The sequence below is a fragment of the Pyxicephalus adspersus genome, chromosome 12, assembly GCF_032062135.1.
Source record: "Pyxicephalus adspersus chromosome 12, UCB_Pads_2.0, whole genome shotgun sequence".
NCBI lineage: Eukaryota > Metazoa > Chordata > Amphibia > Anura > Pyxicephalidae > Pyxicephalus > Pyxicephalus adspersus.
Window position 1 is genome coordinate 30,967,496 of NC_092869.1, and position 13,447 is coordinate 30,980,942.

A 13,447-nucleotide genomic window follows, 5' to 3' on the forward strand; every position below is an offset into this window, starting at 1 on the left:
AATTTTTTTTTTTCTTAAGGCTGTTTGCTCACATGCCAATAGTCCTTCAGAGAAAATGATTCCATGTCCGTAGTAATTTTACAGTTTGGTTTCTCCGCCATATATTTTATATGAAGGAAGTATAGATATCACTGTGCAAAAAAATGTATACACCTGCACACACAATCATTTATTGCAAAAGAAAATATTCCAGTATATGTATTTAGTGGTATCATAAAGGGAGCAAAATGTTAGTGTGAAACTTGGGGTGCTTCTGTATCCTTTACAAGAAAACCAAAAAATAAGAGTCTTTTTAGGCTGAAAGAAATATTACAAAGTTCAAACATTTTACACATTTTATTAACAAAAACTGTAATATATATTGAATTGAGGATGATTTTGTTTGTTTTCTTGGCATTTTACTGCTTTTAGTTATACAAATAATTTTTATCAGTGGAATACTATGTTTTTTTGTCTTTCTGCATGTATATGGGGTCAGCCCATATGGGAAAGTGACTGTGTCATGAGAAAAGTATTCGGACAGGCCTCCACATGAAACTGCTAGATAAATGATAGTCAGACTTTTTTTTCTTCTATTAGTCTTTGAACAAGCAGACTGTAAATAAGCTTCAAAACTACATATCTCTTTACCTGTCCCATACCATTGACTCCAAAAGCACTCAAAGTCAAACTGTGCCAACCTGGAAACTAGCTTTCTGAAAAGAGAATTCAGTACTGGCAACTTCTATTAATTTCTCATGATTGTATTCCTTTAATCTGACCCAGGTCACATAGGGAATCTGGCTGTAATTTTGTTCCCATTGCAGGACAAGTACCATTTTTTTTCTTGGCTTGTGCTTTATTTGTTTAGTGTATAATGTAACTGATAGGTTAACTGTAGGGAGAAAAAGAAGCCAGCTATAGTAAAAATACAAGATTTCCATTTCAGAACTCCTTTTAAAAAATCTTAGCTTGGCCATCCTGCTGATCCTACCGTGTTCATATAGCTACATACTGGTTCTGGGGAATACTTTTCCGTCTATAAATGACCCTGTTGCTAGGCCGTTTTTTTGCAGCTATGATCCTTCAATAAAATAATTTATTAGATAGTGTGCATATTATTTAATTGTAAAACTCTCCCTTGTGCACATCACCAAAATCCCTGAGACTGCTGCTAACTAATATTGGATGAGATATCGGCAACCCAAGCAGACACAAAGCAGCACCTCAGATGACACTCCAGTGACACACCACCCGGCACTTTTTTTTGTAACCACCCGGCTGTTTTTGTCTGGCTGCTGTAAAGCTGGGTCACATTACAGGGGCTGTCACCAGAGTACAGCTTCTTCCTACTGAGCTTAATTCCTAATTAGGGTTTGTGGAACCCCATGGTTTCTCCAGAAGCTGCTGTGCCCTATTACCTCCCATCTGATGGTGCCTCCCTAGTTCTGGGTCCAAGGCCACATGGCAGAGCCACCTGCATGACACCAGTAGTATTTCATCTGTCTGTAATGGTGTTCTGATCACCACTATAAGGTGAATTTTCCCCACTGACCCCAAATAATTTGTTTTAGCAAGGGTTTCCCAAGACTTGGAAACTATTTAAATAGTTATTTTGGATCCAAAAGGTCAAGAAAGGCTGTTGTATATTTTTTCCCATCATTTCTTCCCTGGCTGCTAATTAAAAATGTAATTAGGAAAGAAATGAGGTGGAGGGGCTTGACCATCAAATTAAGTAGTTAGATGCATCCAAAGGAGGAGAGGGTCTGTGATGTGCGAGGGGGAGATAAAGGACCTTTTTCAAAGTAGTCAAATTTTATAAAAAGTTTGTAGATATTTTGCAAGTCAATAAAAAAATGGCCATTGTAAGGTAGGATGCTGCTAGTGGGAATTTACATGATTTAATCTGCCTTTACCCGCAAATTGTTTGTTGGGGTCAAGATATCTTTAAGTTATAAGCAGTTTGTCCTACTTCTGTGTAAGGGCTGATAAGTCTGTCCTAGCCATGCAGCTAACATGGTTTATTGATCTCTTCCATGGCTAATGGGTGAGCAGTCATCTATATAAGCAGCAGCCGGGATATTGGGGAGATTAAAGTCTCCATCGTCTGTGCTGCCTTTGTTGAAGGTTGCAGGACGTGATGGAATAAATGACATCAGTGGGCAGCCATCCCTGCAGGGCACAGGATTGCATTGTTCCTCTGCTGACAGCTGTCCCCACATATTACCATGGGGCCGCTCTAGCAATACAATAGAACCCAAATGCTCTTCCTTTTTTTTTCCTTTTTAGATTTGTTAATGCAAGCGCCGTTTGCTCTATCTGTATACAAGCTTATTAGGTCGTTTATTTTCTTAAGTATAAAAATGAACGCATATGGCATCAGTCATTAAAATAATACCTTGTTATCTTTCCCATGGAATTCAAATGGTGTTGCCTAATATTAATAATATAGTACATAGAAAATCCAGACTTATTTATCTGGAACTGAATTCTGCCTTTGTGTTTGCAGGCTGACAGCAGGATTTAATTTCTTTGTTTAAAATAACATGTTTTCTGTATAATATGTAGCAGAACATTGTACTGAGTCTTCAATTTAACAAGGGAAATGTAGCTGTGGGCTGTGATTATGGCTCCATGTAGTGCATTGCACAGGGGTTTTGACCCTAAATCAAGTGTTTACTGGAACTAGAGAACAACTTACCCCATGTCATGGAGTAGTTCTATAGCCCTATGAGTTGACACCATAAGTTAAAAAGTATATTGCATGAAGAATCACCAGGTGAAAAAGAAAGTAAATACACCCACATCCAAGAACTAAGTGAGCTTAGATACAATTTACCTACTTATTGTAGCTTCTTGAAACTGATTTAAAAAGAAAAGCTAAATGTAATAATGTATATGTATAAATGTAATAAAGTAATATATTGGTTAAGAACCAATTATGTTTTTCGCTCATCATAATATTATTCTATTGTCTGTTCTCATTCTGATAAAATTTGAATGACTGTATGCATATGTGATGACATACATACGTACTTTTAAAATGTCTGAAATGATTCATAGTTTAATTACTGCAGAAAGTGTGGTCACCATTCCTGAACAAGCCCCATGATATTTCTCAGCCATCTGCTCCAGGTCCCAGATCCCGTTCTGCCTAGTCTTTAATAATCTGAAATGACATTGTGTTTCATGCCATATTAGCAACATAAACCGTAGTGTCTTAAAAGGTAATAAGCTTCATATATCATCCATGGTGGGAGAAGCCATTTCAGGGGCTCTTTGAAAAACAAAGTTATGTCTACATTTTGGCTGTGAAATAAACATTTCTGTAAAATGGGGTAGTAAGCATTACTTACTTGTTTTTGGTCAATACAAAATGAACACTTTCTATTTTTATGGCTTTGGAGCTGCGGGCTGTCTTTGCCAATCTGACAAGGAGCAAGACTTGCAATATTTTAGAGAGAGGCTGTGTGTTGATAGGGCTGGGTCTGGAAAGGGTAAGTTCATTAAAAGTGTTCATAAAACAAGAACAAATGATTGCTGAGAGCACAAACTAGTTTCACTATAAAATACTATTAAATAGATATTATTAATAGGTAGGTTGTTTCTGTTTTTTTGTTTTTATTAGAATTGTTTCGAGTATACTATCCCTAAACACATTCATCTGATCCTAGCAAACATCATACTCATTGCTGTTTTAAAAATAATGCGTCAATGAACCAGCAATTAACCTGTTGTATTCCAATGTTGCAGAGAAGAACATTGTTGGCAATGGATAAGGAGGATGAGTACGAAAGAAACAAAACCATCGAGAGTCTAAAGACTGCACTGAGGACAAAACCTATGAGGTTAGTACAAATCAAAAATGTATGTGTGTCTCTGGCATCAATGCATTTTTTGTCATTATTATTTATATAACTATACTTCTAAAACTTAATCCAAACAGACCTTATTTTCCTCTCTCATTTAGCTAAATGACTTTGCTCATATGTCAGATCATTGAGCTAATAATTTCAGTAGCTGTGGACTGGAATTTGTTCTGGTTCTCTTCTGAACTGGCAATATGCAACTTGGCCTCCATAGGCCCTAATGAAAGCCTGCAGCTAGTGGGCTTTTCTGTTAGGGTGCTTGAAGAATACATTGCTCATGGGCAGTACCGAGAGGTTCAAAATTCTTGGATTGGGTTGTCTGCATGATCTGGGATGTGATCAAGTAAGTAAAGGTGAGCGTGAATGTTAGCCCTATGTGAGCTCTGCATCACTGCTGGTATAGCTTACACAGGGTTGTGGACTCTCCGAGCCAGTCACATGCTTCTCTAATCCTGGAACTACCAGACAATTGTTGCAAATAATTTTTGCTCCTGACACTGAACAGAATCATGAAAGAAGAATAAGTAAATTTATTAAGGCATTTAAGGGATTAATGCAAAGCTCTTGCTTTGCTCTGCATGTGATTGCTATAAAGGTAACTTGTAATGAATCCTATAATCTGCCACTGCTGACCCAGTCTGCAAATGCTATTTGCTTGGCTGTCACTTTTACCCTCTTGCTTCTGTAATTAAATAGTTGGGGCATGTATGCACATAAGGGGCTTCTTACATTTCTCCAACAGGTTTGCTTTAATCTGTAGTGATTTAATAAAGGAGCCAATGTGTTCAAATAATGCAAATGCCTTTTCATGTTTTGGCAGCATATGTTGACTTTTTTTTTTAACCTAATTTCATATATTTACTTTGGTGCTTTATCTTGAAATGTATATCTTTTTTCAGGTTTGTCACCAGATTTATAGAGTTGGATGGTTTAACTTGCATTTTGAACTTCCTGAAAAATATGGACTATGAAATAGCAGAGTCCCAAATACATACCTCTCTCATCGGTTGCATTAAGGCGCTGATGAACAACTCTCAGGGGAGGGCTCATGTCTTGGCCCATTCAGAGAGCATAAATGTGATCGCTCAGAGTCTGGCAACAGAGAACATCAAAACTAAGGTGGCCGTATTGGAAATTATGGGTGCTGTCTGCTTAGTCCCTGGAGGACATAAGAAAGTTCTAGAAGCCATGCTGCACTACCAGAAATATGCCAGTGAAAGAACGCGCTTCCAGGTAGGATACACCAATGTTCCTTTGAAAGTGGAAACCTAATTTATTATTATTATTTTAACACTAAGGTTATGCTTAGATGTAATGTAGGGTTGCAGTGTATTTACCTCTTGCTTTTGCACATGAACCACTTCCACAGTTGAGATTCTACAGGCAGCTGCTCATAAGAACTGAATATTGGTGGTAGTGAGTGGGTCAGTACCTAGACCGAGACCATCATTTTGTATAAAAATTATATTCACAGGTGTTGGTCTTTAACTGCAGGTAAAGGCTAGACCTGGAATCTATCTTAAGTCACCCATGTTCCAATGTTGGGTAATTTAAATCATCTTAGTTTGAGGAAGCTGTTTTTTTTTTTTTTTTTTACATACCATTTTGTAGACATAACCAAGTCAGTGTGGTGCAGTGCTCTATGAAATGCAGGCAGATCATGGCGGAAATGGAGCTGGTGAAAGGGGCCATTAAGGTGCTTTATGTAGATTCCTGGAAACCTCATAGCACCCTGGTTTAGTATTCCTCTCAAAGTGCTCTGCCCTGATGCATGAGGCAAGCTCCCTCTTATTAGGCAAACATCGAAAGCCCTTGGAGAGAGGCAATCAGTCTCAAGGAAAGGAGTTGCTATATAGATTGCATTTGCTTGCAGGCTGTTTTGAATAATGCCCTATGTAAATCTGGGCTTTCAATATTGAAAGAACTGAGATTCAATGAATGAAAGGGGTGGTCTAGGGACAGTAAGGCTAGGAAACAAAGACTTAAGCCGCATACACACTTGCAATATTTGTCTTAGGAAGGGATCTTTCACGATCCTTTCCAACGACTAGCACTGCACGATGCATGAACGAGTGCTGTACATACAGCACCGTTCTGCTCTATGCAGAGGGGAGAGAGGGTGCGACGGCGCTGCACCCTGCTGTGAGCTCTCCCCCTGCTTCCCCTGTAGGAGGATCGTTAGTCGTCCATTGTCTGTGGATCTGCTAGGACGGTCGTTCGGAGGATAGATGACTGGCGCTGTACACACGCCAGATTCTCGTCCGATATCGGCCCTAAACCAATTATCGGGCGAGAACCGTAGGACTTGTGTACGTGACTTTAGATGTTTCATGCTCTCCAGGTAATGAGTCAGGCTCTATCTGACTTGAAGTAGTTTCTAAGGAACATACATAACAGTATACAGTAAATCAATGAGTGAATTTTCAGTACAGGAATAGTGTCTGTTCAGCATTAAGTATCTTAATAAGCTAATGGTGTTTTGTGGGGATCTTCAAAAGGTGTGTTTTGTTATTCATGGAGATAAAGGTGCGGTTGCTGGGATTTCTTAACATATTAGAAAATCCCTATGTGTAATAATAAGCGCCTCTGATGATCTCAAGTTTTCATTATGAGTTGCTAGTTAACTGTGGCATGGCCAATAAAAAGTTGTAGCTTGCAATGTCTAGCCTTGGAGAGACAAACACATTGGGCCTAATTTATTAAAGCTCTCCAAGGCTGGAGAGGATACACTTTCATCAGTGAAGCTTGGTGATCCAGCAAACCTGGAATGGATCTGCTGCAGGGTAGCAAATTACTCTGAAGAACTCCATTCCAGCTTTGCTGGATCACCCAACTTTACTCATGAAGTAGCCTCTTCAGACTTGGAGAGCTTTATTAAATCAGGCCCATCAGGCTCTACAACCTTAACAAAAATCCATAATGGCCCAAGACACTAAAATTAAATTGTCTCCGATTCATTTTATTGGTTTACCTTGTTTTCTAAAAAAACAAAACAAAAAAAAGACCCCAAGCGAGTACTTTAACACCTATACTGTTGACAATGCATGTTATTGGCAGCATAGCAGTAGGCTGACTTGGTAAAGCTGCAAGTGGTACATATTAATTATTCTTATGAAGCATTTCATGTTTACCTTCATAATCGAATGTTTAGTAAATCTATTTTTGCCCCAAAATCAGAAAGGCAGTTTATAAAAATAATTAAGGCATTTTTGCATTGACTAAATCAGGAAGTGATTTAATAACTTGTTTTAGGCATTTGTAAAAGTGTGTGGTATTCACAGATAAAGAACTCTGTAGATGCTATTCAATAATGAAAATAATAATGTTTTTCAGTGGCTGATTTTCATCAGATACACTGCAAAATTTAATTAAATGTGTTCCTTAGTCTCTTAGAATGTTAAGCACAGAATGTACTTTGTACCAGCAACCAATGCCCTGTAATTTGTACGTATGGCTTTTTATGAGCCTATGTGTCATGAAGCACTTTGTAATTTAGTAAATGAGGGCTGACCACTAATTAGATGCTGCATAATACAATTTAAAACACATTTTTTGCCTTTCACCGACAGTAATTAATTACTTCATTGATCAGAATTATGTTCCCATAATGAGGAAACGGTCTGGTCAAAACTGAGCTGATTTAGATATACTGAAGTCACACCCGTTGAAGTCATTGGTTTTGGCAAGCTATCAGATTTTCACTTTTTAGTTAGCAAACAAATCAAACCACCTTCATGATGCTTTTGCTTTCTTTGTTGATTTTTGTTTTCAGGGTTGGACACACGTGGCATGATTACAGAATAACAGGCAATGTATTTGTTGTGTGTCTGCTAGGCAAAACCTATGACCAGTGAGAATTAAACAATATATTGAAACCATTAAAATGACAAGTATCCGTTAAAAACATATTGTAGTAATAGTAATTTTGGTATTATAAAGGAACCCATAGAGTTTTACCATGAGGAATAAAAAATACATCTATGCCCTTTTGATGTTTTCTAGAACTTGAAAAACTAGGACGTTTTTTCATATTGCTATGCTATTATTAAATTACTTTGAACACTTTTTAGACTCTGATTAATGACTTGGACCGTAGTACAGGAAGGTACCGCGATGAAGTGAGCCTTAAGACCGCCATCATGTCCTTCATTAATGCTGTTCTGAGCCAAGGAGCAGGTGTAGTAAGTAATATTTTTCAACAATCGTTGTGCTGGGTGGGGTATTCAGTGATGAATTTGAGTAAATAAAAAGGCAAACATATATTTGTAATACCAACAGATTACAATAATACCTGCACATTTAGAGGATGTCATTATGCTGCAATGCCCAGGCTCTTCCACATTGTAATTGAAAAGTTTGGGTGTAATTTCTTCTTATAATAGACCATGAATTTATAGATGTTTTGGGTAAAGGAGAGGGATTTAAATTTAATTTTTTAAGAGGTATATTCAGCTCTGAAATCTTGGGGAATTATATATATATCCTAGTTGATCTTGAAATACTTATTATAATTTTGACCCAAACTCGCTGTTTGCTTTAAAGGAAAGCCTGGATTTCCGACTTCACCTCAGATATGAATTTCTAATGTTGGGGATCCAGCCGGTAATTGATAAACTACGTGAACATGACAATTCAACACTTGACAGGTATTTGATTGGGATTATTGAACTGTATGGATATACAGTTTTCTTTTTTTCTTTTCTTTTAAAAATTGTTTATTAAATTTTTTATATTTTTAAAAAAGAATCTATCAAACAGTTCAGAAGTTACCATTCAGCTGATGGTGAATGACCCTTCAAGCGCACTCTATTTTACAAATATTGCATGATAGATAGATGAACTAAAAATGTCATTACAAGGTTTTCTCTCCTTTAGTATTTGTATGGAGCACTCTTAAAGAATCAAATGCAGACCTTTATACTTTGAGTCCTTCTCTCTTCCTAATTTACCCACCAGAACATACGCATACATTGTAGAATAGAGCTAGTAGAAAAAATACTTTTGCTCCAGAATTTGCATGGTTCTGATCACATTATCTCGGCTAAGGGGGATTAAGGGACTGTTGTCCTGCAGAACCATCCAGCCAGTGTGTTTATCCCTTTGGCCAACTATCAAGGCATAATAAATGATAAAAGCATGAATACATTTCATTAAAGTACTTTGATAAGAACAAGTTAATATAATTTAACTAAATATAAAAATGGCTTAAAGTAGCATTTGTGAGGAAGGATTTTGTTACAGCCAGAAAGTTGCCTATGCTATAATCTTACTGAAGGATGCAGTAGTTACATTGTCCTAAGTGTCTTCCTCAGTGACTTCCTAGCTTAAAATAACCAATGACATTGGATACATTGTTCCTATGCCTACATCCTATGTCTACATGCCAAATGTTAATGCAGGGGAAAATATACTAATAACTATAGCAAATACATTCTCCACAGAAATGTCAACATTCATTTTCGTAACTTGTATAAATAGCTTTGCTGCTTGCGGCACTGTAATGGTAATCTGGGAGAATCTAGGACAGTGTGGGAAAGACTGCATTTTAGAGAATAATTATATATATATATATATATATATATATATATATATATATATATATTTCATACATGTATAATAATAAAAAGAAATTAAGTATATATTCATTGTGTTCCTGTAATCTGTTTTAATAATAGGCATTTAGATTTCTTTGAAATGCTAAGGAATGAAGATGAGCTTGAATTTGCTAAACAATTTGATTTGGTGAGTATCCAGTCCCACTAATATTGGATTGAGGGTAATTTTTATTACCGAGTTCTGAATGTTTACCTTTTTCTAAACAGGTCCACATAGACACTAAGAGCGCAACCCAGATGTTTGAGCTGATACGAAAGAGGATAACGCACTCTGAATCTTATCCGCACTTTATGTCTATTTTACATCACTGCCTTCAAATGCCTTGTAAGTATGGAGGCCAATAATGGGATATCCTAAAGTAAGAGAGGTCCTAATAAAAAGACCAGGCCTGACCTTGTTTTGACTTGTAATACAATAAATGTCATCATGTTCTAAGGCTGAATACACAAGTGGACAAAAGAGCAATCTTCTTTTGTATCAGTAACCTATGGAATGTAATCCTTACATGATGATTTTTTTTTGTCTTGCCCCATCAATGGAAACATTGGTTGTAGTGTTGGTCATCTCTAACATTACACCCTTATTAACTCAGTAGTGCCACTGAGTAATAGAATACATGAAAAGCACTTTTGAAGGTTTTTTTTACACCTAGTCATGTCATTGCAAATAAATGTGTGACTTTAATCCTTCCTGTAAACAGCTGTTTTCTTTAGTTTGGGTGGTTTCTTCTAAGGGGCATTTTATATTAGTGGCTCCTATCCAGTACAAATCTCCATATCTAGTGATTACCAGTGATTTGTAGCTGTAGTAATAGCTATGATGGCTGGAAATGTGCTGTGTTTACAATTTTGGGAATTTGGATACTAAAGTTGGCCAGAGGCATTAGGGAGCAGTTGGAGGTTATGGCAAAGTTCTGCTGCCCTAGGAAAAATGTACAAGCCAGCGGTAGTAACTGCACCTGTATGACATGGCTGATTGCTAATAGTGCCTAAGACTTAACATGCCACCCATGGTATGTTCAAAATATTACCAAACAAGCAGGGTTTTTCAACATGTCCTAATCACAGTTGTTCCCAAGAATGCTGGCATGGTAGTGTATGTGGATTACTGAATAATGGAACTCATAGCTGAATTCTGTTGGCATGCCCATAAGTGCTTGGTGATAATCAAGTAGAAACAGGATCTTAATAGAGTGCCCTGGTTTTATATTTGGGTGTTTCAATATTTTTTGCTATGATGCTGACCTGTCCAGAGAATGCAGTTAAATTTTGGCTTGGTTTTATAATGTCATAAACACTGATTAAAGTAAGTGATAAGGCAGATTTTACCCTCTGGATGACGACAGTTATTACTAGCATTTCATAGTTTTCTGCTTGGACAGCTGTGTTGAAGTCTGCCTCTTGTGTTGCTGTTGGCCTGGGCTGTGTAATATGTCTGCAGCAGCCCAGTGTTGAAAAGACACTTAACTGTTTTTATATCATAACTTCATTGAAGCTGGCGCCCAACTGACATTGCTTATATCTTTTTGGCTGGCTCTTCTGTTGTCTCCCCATTGCATTTCTGCTACGTCACAGATATTTATAGAACACTTGTTTAGTGACAATTGATTATTTTTGTTTCTTCCAAGAACACGATAACTTATCTGAAACTTTGTAAGTAGAGGGCAGTGTCCTTGTTATTCCTGAATATGTTTTATTCATATTTTATTTTTTTTTTTCTGCTAGATAAAAGAAGTGGCAACACTGTGCATTACTGGTTACTTCTGGACCGGATAGTTCAGCAAATCGTCATCCAGAATGACAAAGGGCAAGATCCGGACATCTCCCCGCTGGAGAATTTTAATGTCAAAAATGTTGTTCGAATGTAAGTCATTGTTGCTTAGAAAAACATACATAGCTTAATTCCCACGTATTCAGCCAGAGCTTGCAAAACACTAGTTTGGCCCTAACTTGGTGCAAACAGTTTGGTAATGACAGTAATTTAGTGCAAAAAAGATTGAAGAAAATGTACTATAGGTTACAATATTGTGCACATAGGCCGATGTCACTTATACTTCTTAAAGCTATTTACTATTTTAGGAGGTTGATATCCAGTATTTATTTCATATTGTTGGAATGATAGAAATATAAATTGCCCTGTTTTTCTTAATGGTTGGAATTTGGTAACATCATGGTTTGGCCTGTCCTCCATTCCAATGAGCAGCCAATAAGTGTATTCTTTTTGGCTAGCTGAGACATTGGTGAGCCTGAATCAGTAAATTGATTTCAACAGATTCCTTGATTTGTGTGGTCTTATTTGCCTGAAATGATTTCAAGTAAAACCAAGTACTACTCTAATGTTTATAGGCTGGTCAATGAGAATGAAGTCAAGCAATGGAAGGAGCAAGCTGAGAAAATGAGGAAAGGTAAATTAAGTTCCTAATTTATTTTGTACTGTTAAAGTAGAATTTACCATGGTGAGGGAGGCCAGCAAGTGCCATAATGCCGAAAGCACTACATACTGGCACAGTATAACGTGCTTCCTTCATTCTTCCTCCCTTATGGCATGCTTTCCTATTGCGATTCCGTTGTCTTAACCCTCTTTGAATGTTTTTAGGGAGTCTGAATTCCTTCAATAACCAATTTTATAGATTGGTACATATCTAGATATTTATACAACAAGAATCTCGCCCCAGTTTTACCCACTCACCGCAGCCATCATAAATTGTGTTACTTAATCATTATTTATTTTGTCAATAGAGATAATGGTAAAGTTAGGGCGGCAAACATTTGTTTGGCATGCAATGCTTTTATTTAATTGCAAATATCAGGTGGAGATATCCAAGAAATACTTATAACCTCTGAGCAACCTCCTTGGCAGTCAACCAAACCATGGCAGTTTGGAAAGGATTTGGTTGTTAAAGGCCTAAGTTTGCCACCTACGTATACTACCTACAATTGCCTATTGATTTACCAACACTTATGTAATGTAAGGTCCTACGTTTGTTTAATTTGTATCCAATCATAATTGTGTACTGCTTAATCACAGTGTCATAGGTTTTAGTGCCAAATCCTCTAACATATGTCACCTTGTCCTTTACCAGAACATCATGAGCTGCAGCAAAAACTGGAGAAGAAAGAGAGGGAGTGTGACGCCAAAACTCAGGAGAAAGAGGAGATGATGCAGACTCTAAACAAGATGAAGGAAAAGCTGGAAAAGGAGTCTAGTGAAAACAAACAGGTCAAACAGCAAGTGGTGGAGCTCACAGCACAAATACAGGAGCTCAGCAAAGTAAGGCATTGTCCTCACTATATTCTTTATTTAATTAGGGGTTTAGCCTTGGGAAATCTCAAAGTTCCAGTTTTCTTATATAGAGTCTATAAAATATTAAGGGAGAGAGAAGAAGCAGCAAATGGAGATGGTCATTTTTCTTGCAGTACGTATGTACTACCAAGGAAGAAAAGGCAAAGCAATAAACTAATATTTTCTTTCACTGGTTTGGGGAGGAACATGACATGCTAGTCAAACACTATGCACGGTTTTTCTTCACTTAGAAAGAAGGACAAAAATGTCAAAAAATTGTATTTGTAAAAGTTTTTGGGCAGAATATAAAGAACAAATTGGCAAATTGACTGGACAGTTTTTTTTTTCCGGTTGACTATTACCAGTTGCCTTTTATCAACATTATAATACACTTTGTGCTTTGCAACTTATATTTCCGTTACATTATATGATCAAAAACAGTTATAATACTGAGCAAATCCCAAATAATCGTAATGTTTCTCGAGGATCAATTTAGGATTTTTTGTAATTAGATTGTGATTTTTATCAAATATACCATGGAGATAAAATAAGTGTATACCTAGCTTTGCTGAACTACAGCAGAGTTCAGCTTAAAACTGAACAATACAATCAGGATTACTGATAATCAGCTAAATAGGTAAAATGGGTTCAGTGGTTCCATGAAGTGATATATGCTTGTAGAATGTAATATATGAGCATTT

At 36.9% G+C, this 13,447-nt stretch overlaps 1 protein-coding gene across 3 annotated transcripts in view; it reads left to right on the forward strand.

Moving 5' to 3' along the window:
- Positions 1–13,447, forward strand: part of DAAM1 (dishevelled associated activator of morphogenesis 1) — a 114,871-nt gene that overhangs the window by 70,703 nt on the left and 30,721 nt on the right. For all 3 annotated transcript variants that reach the window (XM_072428579.1, XM_072428578.1, XM_072428580.1), the window contains 9 exons: positions 3,733–3,827; positions 4,748–5,081; positions 7,919–8,029; positions 8,391–8,494; positions 9,524–9,590; positions 9,671–9,788; positions 11,189–11,327; positions 11,810–11,868; positions 12,547–12,734. In XM_072428579.1, the coding sequence (XP_072284680.1) occupies positions 3,733–3,827; positions 4,748–5,081; positions 7,919–8,029; positions 8,391–8,494; positions 9,524–9,590; positions 9,671–9,788; positions 11,189–11,327; positions 11,810–11,868; positions 12,547–12,734 (1,215 nt within the window). The remainder of the gene's footprint in view (positions 1–3,732; positions 3,828–4,747; positions 5,082–7,918; positions 8,030–8,390; positions 8,495–9,523; positions 9,591–9,670; positions 9,789–11,188; positions 11,328–11,809; positions 11,869–12,546; positions 12,735–13,447) is intronic.